At 40.8% G+C, this 22,136-nt stretch overlaps 1 protein-coding gene across 1 annotated transcript in view; it reads left to right on the plus strand.

The window, feature by feature from the left end:
* The window catches only part of ctnna2 (catenin (cadherin-associated protein), alpha 2), a 303,521-nt gene that overhangs the window by 45,791 nt on the left and 235,594 nt on the right, over nt 1-22,136 (plus strand). The window contains exons 3-6 of the mRNA XM_075462955.1: nt 8,563-8,758; nt 12,736-12,902; nt 13,611-13,730; nt 14,404-14,670. Coding sequence (XP_075319070.1) covers nt 8,563-8,758; nt 12,736-12,902; nt 13,611-13,730; nt 14,404-14,670 — 750 coding nt within the window. The remainder of the gene's footprint in view (nt 1-8,562; nt 8,759-12,735; nt 12,903-13,610; nt 13,731-14,403; nt 14,671-22,136) is intronic.

Consider the following 22,136-nt stretch of genomic DNA (forward strand, 5'->3'; position numbering starts at 1 on the left):
TGTGCAAAGAAAAATAAAATGTGATGTAAAAGTCTTACTTTGCTTATTTATTACTAAAGTAGAGCACTTCATTGTCATTGCACATGTATCAATGAAATGCAGTTTGGCATCTTATCAAGTGTAACGCGTGCAGATGTATAGCATGCAGTATTTAGAGATAAAATGCAGTTATTTACAGCTAGTGTAAGGAAAGATGGTTAATAGATATGTGCAGAATAGATCAATTACCTAGGGAAATGCATGTATGTGCAGAGAATGTATAATGTAGTTATGGCAGTACAATGAAAAGAAAAATATCATGGTATAAATAAATGTGATAAATACAGATGGAATCATACAGATAATATACAGATTATCCTATACCATAAACAGGTAAAAGTAATCCAAAAGTAATCCAAAAGTAATTAGTTACATTACTTTTTTTAAGTAATCCAAAAAGTTACACTACAATTACATTTTAAACAAGGTAACTTGTAACTGTAACGGATTACATTTTTAAAGTAACTTCCCCAACACTGCTCACGAGTGATGTATTCCAGTAATTAAAAGCACTTCAAAATATTGAAGGATATTACAGATATGCAAGCTCAGGCCACAGATGAGTGCCGCAGCTTTACGGGTCTCACAGCTCTATCGGTCCTGTGAAAAACTTGTTTGGTTTGACAGACTGTTAGTAAGACTGAGGGACTGACATATTTTGTGGCCGTATGAAATAAGCTCCAGTGTGGTCTTGCATAAAATCCAAGCAGCACTGCTAATATGCACAATAAATAGGCTTGCCGAGGGCCAATTACCAGCTGCCAGAAAGGGGCAAGGCTGCCTTGCTCAGTCACTGAATTTATTTTTGTTTTTGTGTTTGGCTTTATTTGGATGCATCTGGCAAACATTAGTGTATTTCACTTTGTTTGTCTTTTTTTTATCACCCTCCCTGAGGGATCCGTTTGATTATTGCGTGTGCGGTTTTTATGTTTTTACATGCAACAGGAAGTGAAGTCGTCACTTTTTTTGTGGCGAAGTCGTGACATGCACCACAAATCTTTACGATTCTATTCATCAGTAGATTTCGCAGGACTGCATTATGCATTTTGAGAACGTGCGAGGTGGGTTGCGCATCTTTCACTCTGCCAGGGCCATTACATTATGTTACAGCATTCTTTCCCTGTTTCATTTATTAATTTTTTCTTCTTATGAAACGGTTTCCAAATGTCAAAAAATGCAGGTGATTTAATTTGAATCTGTGAGAAAACGCATTAGAAAGCTGCCGTGTCAGGGGACCTCCAAATGTCATGCCATTCAACTTGACACAAAAGCACTGATTCTTTCCTCACTGCAAATGTTTTCTCTGCCCAGAGACATTCAATCTGACTTAAGTGCTTCATGTGATCAATGCTAACTGCGCTCGCCCTCCCATCAAGGCTCTTAAACTCGTGCTGTCCAGTCAAAATGAATAAACTGCTCAAGTTTTGTCCAGAAGTTGAGCTTAGCAGAAATCATTGCACACCACAGACTGCAGGACACATGGCCAACGCCTTGATCAGTGCCTTGATCTCAATGTACCCTACAGCCTTGTTCCTTGTGAGGTTGTGGTAGTCACAGGATTTAAGTCGGTTTCATTGGAGCCCTCGGAGCACTGAGGGTAAACGTTGTGCTGCTGACAATAGGAACTGATAGAATTGGCTTGTTTTAGCTGGTCTGACCTGCGTTTGGGGAGCCCCCCCTGAAAACATTTAAACTCGCTCCTTCTGGTGTAAAAACATAACCCTTCCCTCACCCCGACCAGTCGAGACAGATTCTGCCAGAGGTTTCTTTTTGTTAATGAGATTTTCAGTCAGAGCTTTGGCAAATACTCACTCAAACGGCTTTAAAGTCTCGATCTTACCATGTAAAGCGGTAAGTTATGTCGTTATAGTCTGCAGTTGTTTTCATGGTTTAGATCAACTTTCATGAGATTTAAATGTTATGCTCCTTCTGCGGATGCATAAGTAGGAGCGTGTTTGCAGAGACTACGGGGATATATTGAAAAATGTAGCACTTAAATCTGTATGAAGGTGAAAACGAAAAAATTGATTCGCCCTCAGCGCATGCTGTGAAGTCATTGTGGAAATATAGATAATGTAAATCCAGCTTTTTAAGCCACTGTTGCAGAATAAAGTGTCCATGAGTTTTGCCTTGATTCAGTCCCTGTGGGAGGCTACATGACACATTATTTTGTGTGTATTCCGCAGCCCTCTGTGTTTATGAATAAATGAGTATGAAGTGGAGATAAATCAAGCAGACCCATAACTCTATGTTCCTGTTCTCATAGGAAAAAGATCTGAGACAGGCAGTGGGTGCTACAACCAACATCTGAAGCGATTTAGCTCCATTATTTTTTGCCTTTATACATTAATTGTAAATTTGCCAACACAACTTAAGAAATTCTGTGGCTGACAATGATTCCCCCCAAAAAAGTATCAAGTGTTATACTGGGTAGGGCTGGGCGATATGGGAAAAAAAAGTATATCACGATATGGATTACTTTATATCCCGATAGCGATACATGTCATGATATACCACAACAGAGGTTGCATTAGACTTTTTCATAGTCCGTTATTTTAACGGACAGGGTCGAAAAAAATCCGCCATCGCCTATTTTAACCAGTCATCTCGTTTTCCAATGTGGGAGTCGCAACCCCGAACCGGGAACAACTCGGGGCCATAAAAGTAAACAAACAGCTTTGTGAATACATGCTCTTTTACTAGACATTCACAACTTTGAGGATGGAGTCCATTTTGCTGTGTCTGCTGTGTCTCGTTGCATTGCTTTAACAAAAACTGCAGATCTCTCTCTCTCACACTGACGTGCGTCTGCTCACTGTTCAGGCTATGGTCACCACAAGCACTTAAAAAAAAAAACAAAAAAAAAAAACAAAGACTCGTGCAGAGTTTTATCCAACAGATCAGGCTTTACCCTACTGTTTTTCACGATGACAGTCAGGAAAGGTTGCGCTGTCAGTACAACTAACAGAGGAAACAGTAGTTCTTGGTACTCTAAAAGCCGGTCTGCAAATAGCCATAGCACTAGAACCTCCCTGGTAGTTCTACTCTGCACGGCTACTAGAAGGCTAGGCTAGCTTCAGTCCATCGGCCACGACTCACAACCAGCACATGTGTGCTAAAATACCCGCGACAGAAAACAACTTGATTTGTTATCAGTACCAAAGCAGTGTAGAATCATTCAACACCATGCACTCGGCGGTGCTATTATTAAGTAAACATGACTGACTTACCGCCGGTACCCTTCCTTCAAACTTCCAAAAGTCCGTGAGCCTCTCTATATCCGTTCATCAATACGCCTATCCAATATGTTGTCAATTCGATCTGTTTATGGTCCTTGGTTATGTCAAACCTCGTCAGAGTGAGTTCTCCCTTTTTTGGTTATAGAAACCGCATAGGTGAGAGCGCTCTGTTCTTTAATATATAGCTATGTCTGTGGTGCTGCGAGGTGCAGTTGAGCAAAGAGGAGCAAAGCAGACAGCGAAAACATATTGTTGACGTGTTTCCGACACTTTTGCCTTGGAGAATATTTATTTTGTAAGTACTGCTATGGAGACTTAATTTGTTATGGTGGCGAAATGTATTCTGGTAGTTTTCAGTAGATGCTAACTCGTTTCATTTTCATTGATCTCAGTTGCTAATCGAAACTTAGTTATACAAGCTTTGCTTGTATAGTGTTTAACAGTTGTGTTTCTGTATGTAATTATTTTCAGTTTACAAAAAACAAACGAGAAAGAAGACAAGAGGACTTCATTAAAATACAGGAAAAGTCAAGCCTTGTGGTTTATTGAAGGACGTTTAATTGTTAGCTGGCTGTCTAGCTGTGCACAAGCATACGCACTGCGAGGACAGCACAATGATGAAAAAAAAAGTTTATCACGATAGAAAAAATAGAGGAGAAAGGTCACGATAGACATGTTTCTATCGTCTTCACGATATATATCGTAATATCGCCCAGCTCTAATACTGGGTTTAACATATGGAGTAATTATGTCGCACATCTGGTATGCTGATATAAGAGACATGGGACCCTTAAAGCTGCAGTCGGCAAGTTTTCAAAATTGCGAGTCTAAAGTGGAAAATTTGAACTGATACAACTTTCAGGTCCCTCCCCCGACCTCTAACAAGCTCCGAATCGCCCCCCAAACCCCTCCCCCTCTGTGGACGAGGTTGTGCACGTGAGTTCACACCAGTGTGAGCGCACACAAGCTGGGGCAGACTCACGCTCAGCAGCGTGTGCACAAGCTGTGATTGACAGGTAGGATTCCTCCACCCTAACTTGATTGGTTAAAAACAGCCGGGAGCGCTCGATTTTTGTAAGCATGATTACAGGCTTCAGAGGGAGCTACAGATTTCGTTATTTTTCCTAAACAGCCTATTTAATATTCTACTTCCAGAATCCCATGACAGTTCAAGCTAATATGACTAAAAAAAAGTTGCCGACTGCCGCTTTAACAAAAATTGCAATGGTTACATGATTTATCTAAAATCCAGCCAGATTCATGTCGCTGCAGCTAATCTGTAATATCTTCTTCCAGCACTGTGTAAATGTGTGGGCAGCCAATCTATGGCTGCCATTAGCCTTGACTATTGTTTTGTATGACTAGAACCGCCAAAGTGTTGAAAGCCTTCGTAAATGACCGGATACGCCGAAAAGATTATTTTTGCATAAAATGAACGGATTAGATTGTATTTTCATCATCGGTGCAATGAAGGCAGATGCTTTTATTGTCAGGACTTCAAAACAATGACTATCTGAGCGACTTTTGTGCAGGCAATGATGAAAAGCACAATCAACTCAAAGATTGAGCCGGCACATCAGCGCTCATATTCACAGTTTGTTATCACACCTATGCAGTGGCCAGTTAATTCACCAAATGTAAAATTCAAGCTACATTTAGAATCTAAACAGCTTGTGGTTGTCTGTGTAGCAGTCTGATCTCTATGAATCATTAAATTACTGACTATTCTATATATATGTCAGGCATCCTGGTGTAGGATTTAAAGCCACTTGCCAGCGAGTAAGAAACATAAGTTGTTTCAATAAATGGCCCAAAGAGCGTCCTCTATAAGTATGCAAACTCTTCATTCCCAGGACTTATAGTTGCCCATGATAAGAATGATTTTATCCGTGAGCCATTAAGCCATTCAAATAATTGAAATACAGTGGCTTTTTTTTTCTATAAGCTAGGGAAATTTATAAATTGGGAAATTAAAAAAACAAAACAAAAAAAACATTAAGTAAACAGTATGTTGCTGAAGTCTGGCAAAAAATACCTTATTTAAAATGATCCTTCAGTGACTGAACCAACAAAATCCAAACTAATTAAACACAGGAAATGAGCTGTGGTGCTGCACTGTAAATGACCCACATCATCATCAGATATCTCGCTTTATTCACTGGAAGGAATGACTCGCTCCTCGTCATTTCTTCTAATTCGGCTGCTCAGCTGGAACAGATGTGTCCTAAAAGTGGAGAGCATTTTAAAAAATATATTTTTCCAAAGATGGCACCATTCTTCGCCATCACCTTAATTCCAAGCTTCCAGCAGCATTAAAACAAGTTTTGCTGCTCCTCAGTGTTAGCTGTGCAAGCAGCTGCAGCTGCAGCTGCTCCCTGCTGTTGAAGGCTCAGCTCCCGCCTGGTTTGGACGTCTAGTGCTGGCGTTCATCTCCAGTGAATAACAATAAACCGCCCAACCGCTAAAGAATTCTCACAACTTCAAGCTGCGCTGTTCATCAGAAAGATCTCCACAGCCGACGGAGCCGAGGAAGTGACTTTTATCGAACTAGGATGTCAGAAAGTTGTGCTCGTTTTACAATTGAAACAGCACGAGTAGTGCTGCCAGCAATATTCGACCTATGTGGGCTGTCATCAAGCAGGATACAATCTGTAGTCACCTGTCAGCTGTAGTGGTTCCATCAAAAGAGAAAGGAAACTGACAGACAAACCAATTATCCATGGTTGCTGATGGTTGCTGATGGTTGCTGATTCCTTTATTTGTTTTTTTACAACCAAAAATCACTGTTGTGTTGTAAAAGTACAGTTATTCATATTCGGCTAAAAAAACACCGCCCAATAAATCAAAAAGAATAATTACGATTAAATCACTGAAGCAGTTATGTTGTAAAAAGCAGAAATCAACAGGTCCATGCTTCCGTACACCCATATACCCTAACCCCTGAGTGCAGCGCTGCATCATTTTTGTTTGAAAAGTCTGAAAAAGGAACCTGGACTTGTGTGTGTTCTACCACTCTGAATGATTGTAGGACAAGCTCTCACACCCGCACACTTTCACTTGCTGATATCTACACAGGAAACGGGGAGGAAGGCGGGGTCTCTGAAGAGAAACGGACCATCGCGCACCTTTACCGGGTTATAAGACATGATCGATTCTTTTGTGTAAATTCTGTATGGTTCGGCCATTTTAAACTCGGTCTGCCTTTCAGCACAATAAAGGGTTCATTTAACTCTAGACGTAGGAAACCGGCTTTGTTTAGAAAAGATCTAACGATGGCTGTACATTTTTAGAGTGGTCTGTTAGAGACAAAAGACAAAGCCCTCCTTTATTTTCTATGTATGCGAGTCCTTTCGAGTCTGTGTGTCCTTGAGTCTCCAGAGCTTTTTCAATGCACATATTCCCATCTTGAAAATTATTCTTTTTAATTTAAAGCCATCGTAAGACTATGTCGAGCAGATGAGCTTCCGGTAAAGAGCTGTATCAAAGTTAGCTTTGTGTAGACGGGTAGTGTTGTTCAATCATGAATTCCTTTTTGAACGAGAACACATTCACACACACAAAATAAAGAAAAAAAAAAGATTACCTTTGTCTCACATCAGTGTGACTATTCTCAGATCCGCCACATCATTAAAGTTTATATTCTGTGCTCAAAGCCCTGAAGTAATGCCAGCTTGGCAGGACATAACTTTGCTTTTAGATGCTTTTCAGAGCGAAGGCCTCGTATATACTCCACAAACTAATCATATCGCACCATCATGACACGGCTGCCGTGAGACCGAACCTAAAGTAAACTCTGACTGGAGAATGCAGTAAAGCTACATTTGTTCTGGTCTACAGCCAAAGTTTAATGATTGCCGTCATTTTGTTGCATGTTTGGTGAGTCTTTCTTTTAAATACACCTCAAATAATATCCTTTTTCTGTACAGAAGAAGGGACGACTTTGGTTATATGATGATATGATGATCACACTCGTACGGCTCATTCCGGCTGGTCGTTTAGCTTTCAGTTTGAAGGCCTATTCAATTTCTGGCATGCGACTTGTTTAAAATTGGCTTCTTTTCTCCCGAACCCAGCATTACAGCATTAATGGGGTGAAACATTCACCGACATTGTATTTGTGCTAAAGAAAGTCGTCTGCATTTATTTTTTCTCCACAAACTACCCTCTCTGCCGCATCTATTGGGAGAAATCCAGAACTGTATGAACCTGTACACAAATGTTTCCTGATTATTTTCGAAGAAACGTCTTCTCAGATACCCCGTACTCAACAAAGCCTCCTTTTTAAACGATGAATACAATTGGATGAAGGACTCATTTGAACGCATCATCTCATTGATTCTGTGTAGTGTAGTTCAGATTCAGGAACTCATTGCCTTGAGCTCAATTCAGCCAGATTTGTCTTTGCTAGAAGGCCAGCTTGAAGAAGTGGATGCTCTTAACAGCGTTCTTATTTCAGTTCAGGCAGGCGTATTTTCAGTGGGTGCGGACCGGATCTCTAACCTGAACAATGTTACCATTTCTCCCTGGATCAAACACGACCACCAGACTTTGCAGCCCTGTTTTTCTGTAGTTTGAAACCTTTCCACAGAGCTGTTTCAATACCAATTATTAAAGCAAAATATTCTCTCATAATGGAACCGCCTGCATTGAAATATCTTTTTATTCTGCACACGAGGAAAGAAAGAAGATTGGTCGAATCATACTTTTATTACCGTGGTATTGATGGGAATCGGCTGGAAGCTGAACCCTTTCTCTCTCTGAATGAGTACCTGGTCTGATTTAAATGACGTTTCTGACATTATGGCATTGTGAAGACTTTATTGCGCTCAGTTATTTCAGTTTCTTTGTCACTCTAATTTACAGACTGAAGGAGAAAACACTCGAAATGCATCTCAGTCTAATACAATCCTGTACTGCTTCAGCACCAAATAAGACCTCAGTGTTACAACACTAGACTTCAATTAACACTTCTGCAACTAGTTGACAAAAGGTGAAGACATGCCATCATAAAAATAGACTTTATGGCCGTTCTACTGTACTGTATTACATTTTACAGGCCCTGGTTGTATAAAGAGTCTCATCAGCAAACCCCACAACAGATCATAACTTCAACGCTGTAAACAGAGTTTATGTAATTCTGGTATAATTCAACTGAGTTTTCCATCCATGTGTCATCCGTAGTCTGAAGTGATGCCGTTATGTCTTGATTCGGCAGCATGGATGTTTCGTTCGCATCGATGAGTCGTTTCTCAGCCAGCTGTAACACTCCTCTCCCGTTTCCCAGGTGACTACGCTGGTGAACACCAGCAACAAAGGGCCATCCAGTAAGAAGAAGGGGCGGTCAAAGAAGGCTCACGTCCTCGCAGTGTCTGTCGAGCAGGCCACCCAGAACTTTCTGGAAAAGGGCGATCAGATTGCCGAAGACAGCCACGACCTGAAGGAGGAGCTCATTGCTGCTGTGAGCGATGTTCGAAAGCAAGGTAACCTTAGATATTCTTATGTAGAGACAGAGCTTGTTCAGCGACAGCTGTTAACCAACACTGCGACATCAGTTATACATCTGGAAATGTATAGGTCTTTGCCATCAGTTGTATCATAAGGTTTTCCTACTGTTCATTCTAAGAGAATAGAAGCTTGTTTCTCAATTCCTTTCATTTGGAGGCTTTTTGCCTATGTATTTATGGAGATAAAGGGATGTAAATGGATGTAAATTGCATTCAAAAACGGGAGTAGGCTGTTTGTGTAGCCTTGAATCTACTGAATTCTTTATTTCATACATATTTATGGGTTTGATCAATCATTCTGACTGGAATGAGAAGGCCTATTGACACAACTCTATGAAAATATTCTCCTGCCAATAATGAATGGATGGGGAAAGCGAATGCCATGAAATTCTAAAGCTCGGGAAAAACAAAAGTAGTGTTTATGTCGAAACATGTGAAATGTCTGCAGAAACGTAGGCAGACGCAGAGTTAAGGGTAGCAAGGCAAATCCATTCATTTTAACAGATTAGTTCACATTAGTTTTGGAGCTTCATTTGATGCGTGCAGTCATGTGAATGTGATGAGTTTAGATCTGGAGTTGTTTACCCTAAAGTCATGCATCGTTAAAGCTTCAGCTGTCTGTGATCATGAGGAACCTTGCTGAATTTTGATATATTATAGATTTATAGATGTCAGAGTTTTTCACTTCGGCAGCAAATGCATCAGTGATCATGCTTCTCTTGCTTTGAGCTCTTACTCGGATGATGCAATGTTGCCGTTGTTGTTTGTAGTTCTCATGACTTTTCTGTGCTGCGAGCAAATCAGTAAGCCTTTCCTGTATGTGAATAAAAAGTTTGTCCCCAGAACGGATAATGAGCTTCTTGTTCAGTCACATCACAACATCAGCAGAAATAGTAAATGGAGTTCAGCTTGTGTTGTGTTGTAGCTTCATTCCTCATCCTGCTACGTCAGCGCCACTCGGCCCGCCGGTGCTGTTGACGACTGACTCGAAGGCTTTGGCACACGGCTCTTGTGAGGTGTGAAATAGACTATTACTACACAGGTTGTCACCATAGCCGTCATCAAAATGCACTTGATCAATGTATCCACGTGTTAGGCATGCGAGCCAAAACCTAAGGACAGCTGTAAGAAAGCAATGCAGAAGAATAGACTCATGCACTAATGTTTGCAAATTTGCACTTTTTAAATCAAGGCACATTTGTAGGCCCGACTGATGCCTTTAAGGCAAGTCTGTGTCTTCTGAAAAAAGCAGCTTCTTAAACTCAGTACCTTATTCTAACTCTAGAACAGGCCATGAAAAGTAGCACTTCCCATCCTCTAACCTTTTACATCCTTTAAGCTATTACATGACAAGATGGGCTTGATAGAAAGCTCCTCAGGAGGCAAGAGCATCATTAATGGGCACGGTTTATTCTCTCTCTGCTCCTCTTTGCTTGGCTAGATAAATGTACAAGGTTACAAAACAGGCCAACAGTATATATTTCTAATCTTAAATTTGTGAGCATTGAAATGTGCCATGTTGACTGCGTTCAGCAGACTTGAACAGAATTTCTCGTTTTCAGAGATCTGTAGCAGCACCTGGAAATGTCCTCCTTTAAACAACATGTATCTAGTGAAAGGTATTGTTGGATATGAAATCCCTTTGACTCTCTCAACGGCTCATCAGACTGTTTTTTTTTTTTTTTTTTTTTTTTTTTTTTTTTGTGACCTCATCACACCAAACTCCTTTATCTTGTCATGATTAAAGTCGAAAGGCTGATTTATTTATTTTTTTTGCACAGGGGAGTCCAGTAATCAAACCCTTTGTACTTTCACTCCTTACAAGCTCAGTTCAAGGATGGACAGACATATGGTGTAGCCATTCGTGAGCTTCTGTGCACAGTTTTTTTATTTTATATATTCTCTTTGAAGGATATATTGGTAGCATTTGTCTTCTTTTTTTCTTTTTTTAAGTGACCCTTTTTTGTCGGGTAAATACCTTTCTTTACTCAAAGATTTTATGTATGAATAGAGAGCTGCCGCTGCCGGTTCATTACCGACTGTGCATTAAGAATTTACAATAGTATTTATAGGAACACTTGGTATGATGGTGCTGTGGTCAGACCCGTTGCATCGCAGCAAGAACATTATCGGTATAAACCCCGCTGGCTTTTTGGAGCCTTTCCTGTGTGGAATTTTTATGTTCTCCCCGAGCCTGCATAGGCTGTCACTGGGTGCTCCAGTTTCCTTTCACACTCCAAAGATAAGCATGTCGGGTTTATTTGTGATTTTACATTGGCCATACATGTGGAGTGAGCATGCACGGTGACCAGTCTCTGTAATTCTTACGTGGGATAGACTGACACCCTGTCCAACGAGTCTCCTGCTTCTCATTCGGTGTCAGTTGGGATAGTTTTGAGCTGTCCACGACCCTAAATGGGACTAAACGGGTTTATCTTTGGTCTTACCAATGGCTTCATATTCGAACTGAAACCAAAAGTTTGCAGGTAAATGATAAGTCACCTTAACTTTTTATAAAAGCAATGGTAAATAATAATCAAACAATAAATATATACATTCACTGCTGTTTTTCTTTGTGAGGGATTGGTGTTTTTTAGGAAATTGTAGTTTTTTTTTTTTGTCTCATGTTACCCCTTAGCTGTACATTGACAGATTCCTAGAATGTATTTCTGCTAAATGTGTGACTAAACTGTTATTTAGCAAGACTGTCGTGCTCAACTGTCAGGACACGCTGTGAGGACGTCATATAACATCAGAGCATGGACTGTCCCTGACACAGCAACCAACAGTAGGACAGTTGAACTCACCACGTTGCTTCTATCGCGACTGTGTGCAGTACGTTGTTAGTTCTTTATAGCTAACGTTATGGGAAAAGTTGACAGTATTGAACATAATCCAAGTGGATATTAAACTTTATGAAACTGACTTAACTTCTATCAGTGCTGTAGTCACATTAACGAGCAAGCCACGCTTGTTAATGCTCTTGTGAGCTAATGTAAACCGTTTGAATCGCAGGGACGGGTCCAGGTTAATCTGATTAGCAAAGCCGTGGGTCATCGACGTGTGCTGTGGTTCTGCCAAGCCGCCAGCCAGAAAGCACGAGAGCCAGTGCCAGACGGCACGACTTCTTAAGGAAAATTATAGTGTTTAGTATGTATGGTCTCCAAGCTTGGCTTGTACAACAGGCCACACTGACTATCTGTGAGTGTGCATTTGGGGGCTGTCCGGTGATTGGACCTTCTTGGCTGTTCTTGTGTCTGTGTGTACGGAAGAACCCACATGTTAAGAGCACAGCTACAAATGTATTGCAAGTGGAGATATGCCGAAGAAATCCCATTGTGCAGCAGTTGGACGTAAGGTGGAAGTGGTAATATATTAAGAACCGTGTTGATTACAAATGATGAAAACCTATTATTCCAACATTCACTGAGATTCTTGTGATTCTTTATGAACTCTATGTAACATCAGTAGGCGAGACAATATTTTGGAGCATTTGTCCTTTCTGCTGAACTGTACACTAATTTCTAATCACTCCTCACTATTGTGGATACATACAGATACATGCAATATTCATATCAACGCCTCAATTGCTATTCTCAACATGATTTAAAGAGAGCGGTCATCTCCATAGCCGAATTTGCACGTCACATGCTGCCTCCTGATATGACTGATAAATAGCTTATAGCTGTTGTGACAATCTTGACTAGATTGATACAGATTCTTTTTTCCAACATCTGAACTGAATGATGGGAGGGTAGCGACGGAGGGTGCTGTATAATTAAATAGTGCTGTATATGACTAAAGTAGCTCTTGAGTACTTAGATTCCATGAACCTGCTACTGAAAGTGTTAAACAGGAGAAACATGCAGGTGAATGCCAGATACGCACTCACACACTCACAAATATTCATAAACGTCCTGCTCCACTCACCCATTTTTCCTTCCATCTTTCAGGGGATACGATGCGTATTGCCTCGTCCGAGTTTGCCGATGACCCCTGTTCCTCTGTTAAACGGGGCACAATGGTGAGGGCTGCTCGCGCCCTGCTGTCTGCTGTCACCCGCCTGCTCATCCTCGCCGACATGGCTGATGTCATGAGGCTCCTTGCCCATCTTAAAATTGTGAGTGTTGACACACGGCGTACTTCTCGAACAGCAGTTCAGCGTGTTTGCCAGTTAACATAGGATGTGGCCTGCTGGGTCAGCTGTCAAAGGGCTGTACTTACTGGTTGTGACTCATCGCATGGGGTACTTTGTTTAGCCTCACATGCTGAATGTACCACACGGTAATGAACACTTTTCCTGAATAGTCCACTTACACATTGTGGGCTCTTATCAAAACTTTTAGACATATCAACATATAAATGAGACCTGGAAGAGAATCTTGAGAACACCCATCCTCATAAATGCTCTGCCGTGATGAACTACACTTAGTCACTGTAGTCATTTTAAGAGCACAGATTTCTTGATTACTTGTTTTGATGGCACTGGGGCTTTTGTAATAAATTAGATAAACCAACGCAATTGAATGAGATTGCTAAAAATGACTAAAATTGAAAAAACTAAATTTTTTAAATCCGGTGGCAATTACGAGGAAAAGGAAATAGATTAGGATCATTCGGAGGAAGAAAAAAAAAAGATCTTCATATACTGGGCCTGTATCAGTGATTTAACTCGAATACAGTTTCACTAAAATGAATAGGATGGTGGTACTAATATGACTTGGGATTTAATACTTGATTGAAATACAAAATACCTTTATTGGTTAATTTTTCAGCTGTTTCCATGGATGTTTGAAAAAAAAAAAGTTTGTGTGTGCGCTTGTGACAGGTGGAGGAGGCCTTGGAGGGAGTAAAGAATGCTACCAATGAGCAGGACCTGGCCAACCGCTTCAAAGAGTTTGGGAAGGAGATGGTGAAACTTAACTATGTGGCAGCCCGGAGACAGCAGGTAACCGTATGCCATAAGCCTCGTAATTATTCTATATTATTTGATGCATTTAAGTTGGTGTGCTAATCTAGCTGATAAGGATCCAAAAGACCCTTCAGAGCATCTTAGGAAAAAAACAAAACAAATGCTACATACTGATTGTTTGCATAATCAGTTAATTTTTCAGTGCTTATTTGAACCAGGGGAATAACATGTCAAAGTATTTTTATATGGTCCCCAGTATGACAACAATTATGTGAAGAATTTTCCCCTAAAAATGTCATGTTGGCAAGAGACCGAGCTGCCTAGCAGTCCCAGAGCAACGCACTGAACTGCATTCTATTCAGCTTCACAGCTGCTGATCTGCTGACAACGCTTTAACTTTGTTTGGTTGGAACAACACAAATACGTCAGCAGGGACATAAACTTTGTCTCTCTTCTTTTAGAAAGACATTTCTCTAAAGGGGACCTGTTTGTTTTGCTCTGTTGTGAATTACTGATGCTTTCGAGAAATTTAACATCCCTGTTTGACTCTTAAAACAACCCTTCAGATTCATATCTTCTTTACATATATTGTCTGTGTGATTCTCAGTTTAACGTATTTGTGATTTATTTATCAATGGTTTTCTCTAAAATACGATCAGGCTGCAAATGATTGATGGTTCTCCACTGAGATCCTTTGTCACATTCTCAGGAGCTGAAAGATCCCCAGTGTCGAGATGAGATGGCAGCTGCTCGTGGGGCTCTCAAGAAAAACGCCACCATGCTATATACAGCCTCACAGGCGTTCCTGCGCCACCCAGATGTGGCAGCCACGCGTGCCAACCGAGACTATGTATTCAAGCAGGTCCAGGAGGCCATTGGAGGCATTTCCAGTGCTGCTCAGGCCACCTCGCCAACTGACGAGAAGCACAGCCATGCTGGCATCGGGGAACTGGCCGCTGCCCTCAATGAATTTGATGTAAGTCCGCAAGCTTTCTGCTCTTTATTTCAAATGAAACACCTGCCACATGTATGCTTGGTCCCTGCTATATGTCAACCTTCAGGGGATATAAATGACCTCTTTTCAAGGCAATACTCCACTGAAGAAACCTGTTGTGTCTGATGTCTCATCAAGATGCGAGCTTTTGTAAAAGAGACGGTGAGAATGACAGAGGCCGTATGTCGGTTCGTTTCCTCAGCTCCAGCTGAGTGGTGGGGAGTTGAGCGGCATTTTATCTGCAGTCCGGTGCAGCGAGGTGTGCACCTTTTATGTCGGGGTTGATATTCAGCAGTCCACATACATCTCAAGTATAAGGGAGATTCTTTTGAGGGCAGTAACGTCCTCATTATGGACTAGGAAGACGGATGGTTTGAGAGAGGACAAAAAGAACACAGGTTTTTAATAAGCCCGGATATTTCTTTGGCTTTGTTGCTTTTGTCTGCAAACATTGTTTTGGACACTGAAATCAAAGTGTCCAGGGTGAAGATCCACATTGTGCACCGTTACCCATTGGTCTGACTTTGGAATATACTCTTAATTCCCCCTTTGTTGACATGGCAATGGGAGACACCAGCAAGATAATACCAGTGCTAATCACCACCTTGTTCACAGCACTTTGTTACACGTTTGCACGTAAATGAACATTTACTCTTCGACTCTGTAGTGAGCTGGTTTGCATGAACATGAGTTACGATGTAGTCTGTCGGTTTCCTTAGTTCGGCAACTTTCTTTTTTAAATTGGCTTTCTATGAATTGGACTAATTTGGATTTTAATTCATTTAATTTGATAGGATTATGATTGTATTACACTTCATTTGATTGTAATTGGCTTGAATTGGACTGTATCTTTGAAGTGCTTTGAGATGATATTTGTTGTGATTTGGCGCTAAATAAATGAAAGAGTTCAGAATAGTGACAGACTAAACTATTTAGCAGTTGAGGGGAGTTGATGTGCGACACTGAACCCCTTTGGATAGTCATTACAAGTGGTTTGGACATGATAAGAGAAGTATTACTATTTTTATCCTGCATATATGCAGTTCGCTGGCACACTAGTGTTGTTATGGCTGCGTTTATCATTTCTATACAGATGGAATTTTTTCGTGAACGGTGCTGGAAAAGACAGCAAGTTTTAAAGAAGAGGCAGCCTCTGGTATCACCTCCCTAACACCTACAGAGTAGGTTTGACTCTGCCCACCAGGCAGTTTCACAACCATTCACACCTTAAGTCTTGTGACTAAAACATGTTGATCAGGCAGAGGGACAGCTCAGAGGTGACAATGGCCTAAACAAACACAACACAGAATGGGGTTGATGCGTCAACTCAACCACTCTCAAAGGCCGACTGTCGCAGCAATAGGTTATAAGCCCGAAGCTCCCCAACAATCGGAATTGAAGCTGCCTTTTAGATGAGAGGTGAAACCTTTCCTAGAAACAAGAACGGATGTCAAGTTCCCTCCTTTTCATACTCTCAGTAGTCCAGGTCTGATATAGACAATGGCTCTGGGTCTGTACCATGTGGAAATACTGCCTGGTACATCAGGAAGAGTCCCTATCTGCGCGACTTTATAAGAGCTTTCAGGACTGCTGTGTCGGCATGAGTGACACTTGGTATCTGAGTAACCATTTTTCAGTCGGTATATTATTTCCCTCCACCTCTAGAGCACAGAGATTTACTGTGAGTTTAAGTTATTGTGGCTTTCTCTTTTCTTTTTTTTTTCTGTCCAAATTTGATCAAACATTAGCTCCCCACACTGTTATTTTTGTACTTCTATGCAGCACATCAAGCTCATGTCATGTTTAAAACTCGTTCTCTGCCGCCCTCTAGTGGCCTCTTATTAAACTTGAACTATTACTATACTGATAGCACTTTGCCATAAAGCAGTTGCATCATATGTTATGTTCAGGATCTACTCTAGTAGGCGTGACAAATATCACCATCCCATTCTAAGGCATATGTTTGAACTTCAGCTTGTTGAATTTGCGTAGAGGCCCGGTCTGTGTTTGCATAATGCAGGGATGTCCACATCAGGTCCTTGAGGGCCCTTGTCCTGCAGGTTTTAGATGTTTCCCTGCTTCAACACACCTGATTCAGATCAATGCATCATCAGCAGGCTTGTGCAGAACTTAACAATCTTTTGAAGTGATCCATTTCATCTGAATCAGGTGTGTTGAAGCAGGGAAACATCTAAAACCTGCAGGACAGGGGCCCTCGAGGACCGACTTTGGACAGCACTGGCATAATGCATTTAAAGCATTAAAGGGATAATCCGGAGTAAAATGCACTTTAGATCAATTTACGGGATGTTGGGAGTACATACGTTGAGTTGACATCAAAATCATGTCATTCGGATGTGTTTTGAGAATTTCGATTTGACCGTTTTTAGCCTAAAGTTGTTAGCCTGGAAGTCAGAGGGGCATATCGTTTTGCCGCTACAAAACGCTATTTTTATACCTCTTCTACAGCTCCAAACAACATAACACTTACGTGGTAGTGAGTAGAGGGTCCCTAAAGCCAAACCGAAGTGTCCCGAGGTCTTCACCACGGTCTTTTGCGGCAGCTGCAGCAGCAACATTTCCGGAAAGGTACTGGCTTGATTAAATTCATTCTGGACTCTATATCCGACCACATGAAGACCTCGGGACACTTCGGTTTGGCTTTAGGGACCCTCTACTCACTACCACGTAAGTGTTATGTTGTTTGGAGCTGTAGAAGAGGTATAAAAATAGCGTTTTGTAGCGGTGACATGATTTGCCCCCTTCACTTCCAGGCTAACAACTTTTGGCTAAAAACGGTCAAATCGAAATTCTCAAAACACATCCGAATGACATGATTTTGATGTCAACTCAACGTATGTACTCCCAACATCCCGTAAATTGATCTAAAGTGCATTTCACTCCGGATTATCCCTCAGTAGAAAGTGATCTCCTACGAATAGTTAACAGCTCACTGGCATCAGGCATTTTTCCCAAGTCACTAAAGACAGCTGCCATTAAGCCACTCCTAAAGAAGAGAACTCTAGATGCCTCTATGATGAACAACTACAGACCTGTCTCTAACCTCTCTTTTATATCCAAGATTATTGAGAAAGTTGTATTTAACCAGCTCAACGACTTTCTGAATGAAAGTGGAAGTCTTGATAAGTTTCAATCAGGCTTCAGACGTCATCACAGCACTGAAACAGCTCTGGTCAAAGTGTTAAACGACATTAGGTTGAATACTGATTCTGGTAATGTTTCAGTCCTGGTTCTGTTGGACCTCAGCGCTGCGTTTGATACTGTAGATCACAGAATCCTGTTGCACAGGCTGGAAAACTGGGTTGGACTTTCTGGAGCGGTCCTTAACTGGTTCAGGTCCTACTTAGAAGGCCGGAGTTATTTTGTTACTATTGGCAGCTATGAATCTGAGCGAGTGGCCATGACTTGTGGAGTCCCCCAGGGGTCAATTCTTGGACCTCTTCTGTTTAACTTGTATATGCTCCCTTTGGGTCAGATATTGCAGAATTTTAACATCAATTATCACAGTTATGCAGACGATACACAACTTTATGTGTCTCTGTCACCGGACGACTGCAGCCCAGCTGACGTTCTGTGTCAGTGTCTGGAGGAAGTAAACACCTGGATGAGAGAGAATTTTCTACAATTAAATGAAGACAAAACTGAGATCATTCTGTTTGGGAGCAAAGAGAAGAGGGTCAGCGTTGGTACATATCTTGAGACTCGGGACCTTATAATCACTGACCAAGTTCGTAACCTCGGAGTGTTGATAGACTCAGATCTGACTTTCAGCAGCCACATCAAAGCTGTCACCAAGGCAGCTTTTTACCACCTCAGAAATATCAACAGAATTAAAGGTTTCCTCTCCCAGAAAGACCAGGAGAAACTCATCCATGCATTCATCTCCAGTAGACTCGATTACTGTAATGCTCTTTTAACTGGACTTCCCAAAAAGAGCATTAAACATCTGCAGCTCATCCAGAACGCTGCTGCTAGAGTTTTAACCCGGACTAAGAGATCTGAACACATCACACCAGTTTTAAAATCTTTACACTGGCTTCCAGTCAGTCATAGAATAGATTTTAAAAGCCTGCTGATGGTTTACAAATCCCAGAATGGTTTAGGCCCAAAATACATCTGTGATATGTTCAGAGAATATAAACCCAGCAGAGCTCTTAGATCCAAGGACTCAGGTCAGCTGGTCCAGTCCAGAGTCCAGACTAAACATGGAGAAGCAGCATTTAGCTGTTATGCTGCAAACAAGTGGAACAAACTGCCAGTGGAGATTAAACTTTCACCAAATGTAGACATTTTTAAATCCAGGTTAAAAACATTTCTTTTCTCATGTGTCTATGCATGAAATATCTTTTAACTTATCTAGACTGTTGCCTGATTTTAAATTCATTTAAATGATTTTATTTGTTTCTCTTTATATTATTTTATGTATTTTTAATGCTTCTTGCACTCCCTGCTGCAATGCTTTTATTTTATGTAAAGCACTTTGAACTGTTTGTACATGAAATGTGCTATACAAATAAATTTGATTTGATTTTGATTTTAAGCTGACACATGCAAAACAACCTAATATGAATATTCAGCATGTACAACTGATCATGATTACATCAGCAACTCCAATTTACATATTGTAAAATTGATTACATGTGGTGAATAAACTGACTCAGAACAACTTTAAGTTTTATTAGGGAGCTGATGAGCCTGTAGTCAGAAATGGAGTTGTTTTTGGCAAAGACACCACACCCAGGTCCTTAACATTGATGTTTTATGGAAAAGGTATTTAGGTTTTAGAAATTCTATCTTTTGCTTCCAGTCTTTATACCCCCTCTTTCTGAGAGTTTGCATATTTACAGACTGTCCTACAAAAAATGTTCACATGTCGTTTTATTTTTCTTAAAATGTGCAGGAAATTATTGTAGTGAACTGAAAGGTCCCCCTGTGATGGCTATCGAATACACATATTGAGTATAGTTCTTTATCTCTTTCTGCATTTATGTCATGGTTGCATATTGTTTCCAGGCAACATATCCTTTTCACCCACACACACACACACACACACACACACAAATCAACTCCATGTTCTTCTGCCATTCTAAGCCCGCATGATCTCACACACAAGTGCTGAAGCTGTGTTTGATAAAAGGTTTGTGCAGATTTAGGAAATCGGTCTAAAGGTGGAGATTGGGATCTGAAAGTAATTTGCTCATTTCTAGCGTGTGAATGACATCTGGTGGTAGTATTAAGAAGTACAATGTTTAGCTGCCCTTTCAGTGCCGTGTGGAAAAATGTCTGACGAGCAGGATGACATCTACACAGTAACAGATTCGTTTTTTTTTATGCAAATAATGTCTCTTCAAACTGTTTGAAGAGACATTATTTTTAATTTCTTCTCAATCTTTTCTTTTTTCTTCGTATTTTGCATTCGGCCGTGGCAGAAAGTATCAGACTCTTTCGTGCATGCAGAACAGCGTGGCCTTTTGAAAATGTAAAAGATATGTTTAATTTCAATTCCGTCTGGTCGGCAGAAAAGTAGCATATAAATGAAACAAATTAGCCTCTGTTTAGCCTGCTGCACTTGCCCGAAGCTGATGCATGTTGAATTCCTAACTCACCACAGAGTGCACAGACTACTGTGCATTGGCTTTGGTGATAAACACACACACACAGAAAATGGTATTAGATCTGCATTGTGTATTGTTATCATAATTGGAGCTCAGGACTTCTCTGTATGGGTACTAACTGCTGAGCAGACGTTCCTGCTTGTTTTAAAGTTGATAATCTGTTCTGTGTTCAGCTCAGTTGGCTGTTTTTATCACGCGCTTGCGACGGTGACTGTCAGTGATTGTTGAAGACTGTCCCTCGACGGTCCACTTGCTACGTCTCGATGGATGTGTGGCAGACTCGACGGCAGACTCGACTACAGCCCCGACTTTGACAGATGCACTGACAGAACGGGCTTCTGATTATGGAATTCTTTTCAGAACTGACGGGCTGCGAGCAAGCTGTCGCAGGAATGTGCTCGATGCCGTTTGACGATCTGTGCGAGTGGAGATGGACAAGCTGTTCTCTCTGATCAGATGATGATAATTTTGGTCAGACAATTAGTTTTGACTAATTCACTCTCGAGCCTGTTATCACCGCCTCTCACAGCCTCTTGAAGCCGAGCATTACAGAACGCTTAGTCACTGAGAAATGCAGATATGCGATGAGAGAATACAATGATTTATATCAAACTCACTCTGGGGGGAGGGGGGTTTATCACACTGAACGAGTATAGCTGTTTTTGAGTGAATAAAAGAGCATAGAGCAGCTCTCATCTCCTCTGTCTTTATGCCCAAAATGGGCAATCATTCTTAGAAATGGGGAGAAAATGAAGTAGTGTTATGCAAATTTCTTTCTATTTTTATTTCAATGGAAAAAAGCATTCTGAGATTTTTTTTTTTTTTAATTGTGGAGATGTACTGATCCAATCTAAAGTTAAGTTTCAATCTGTGTTGTTTTACTTCCGCTGTGGCATTTAATGCAACAAAATGACCATGTGGACAATTAACATCTCATTACCTGTTCTCAAGCTTTTTTCTTTTTTTTAACACTGTAGTTTTTTTACATAGGTCATTCGATATACAGATAACACATATTTTCAAACAAACACTTGCAACACACAGACATCACTGACTCCGTGAGAGGAGGCCCCATCGTGGGATGCAATGAGAGGGGGCGGGACCACTGAAGCTGTGCCATTAAAGACGGATGTGCTGCGTTCAGTCACTTTTGAAAAAAAAATGGCGATTTCCAAGGTTACGTCTATGAGTTTGTATTTTAGGCGTCCCAGTTTGAATAATGCAGCTGTCTGAAATGTTTAGACCCCGATATTAATAATACGGTTTGAAAATGATTGAAAATTAATTCTGTACTTTGGGGAATTGCAGTTTTTTTAAAGTTTTTTTTTTTTAGTTTTTTTAAACGTATAGATGAAGATGAATAGATAAAAAGAACTTTAGGAACGGCATGAAGAGAAGCTGTTTTCCTTACTGCATTGCAGAGCCATTGAGCTGTCAAACATATACGAGGCATTGATTTTTATAACTTGAATCCCTTAATGCTGTGTAGTTTGCCGCTGTATGCGGTGGGGAAATGCAAGTATCGAATTAAGATTGAGAGACACTCTATCAACGGTGTTGTAGAAAGAAGAGCTCGATGGGAACATCCCTAGCAGTGTGTATGCTGACTAAATAAACATTACTCGGCTACTGAGTGAGTACCGTTCCTGACACTAAAGGTTAGACAAGATTTCTAAATGCTGTGCTCAGAGTCAGGTCTACAGGGCAGTTTATGAATTGGACAGAAAAGGGGAATGACCTCATCTAAACTCTTTTTTGTTCTTTTCTTTTTTGTCAATCTTCATTTGACACCCAGAATTACAGCAGGACTCT

The sequence above is a fragment of the Odontesthes bonariensis genome, chromosome 4, assembly GCF_027942865.1.
Source record: "Odontesthes bonariensis isolate fOdoBon6 chromosome 4, fOdoBon6.hap1, whole genome shotgun sequence".
Lineage (NCBI taxonomy): Eukaryota > Metazoa > Chordata > Actinopteri > Atheriniformes > Atherinopsidae > Odontesthes > Odontesthes bonariensis.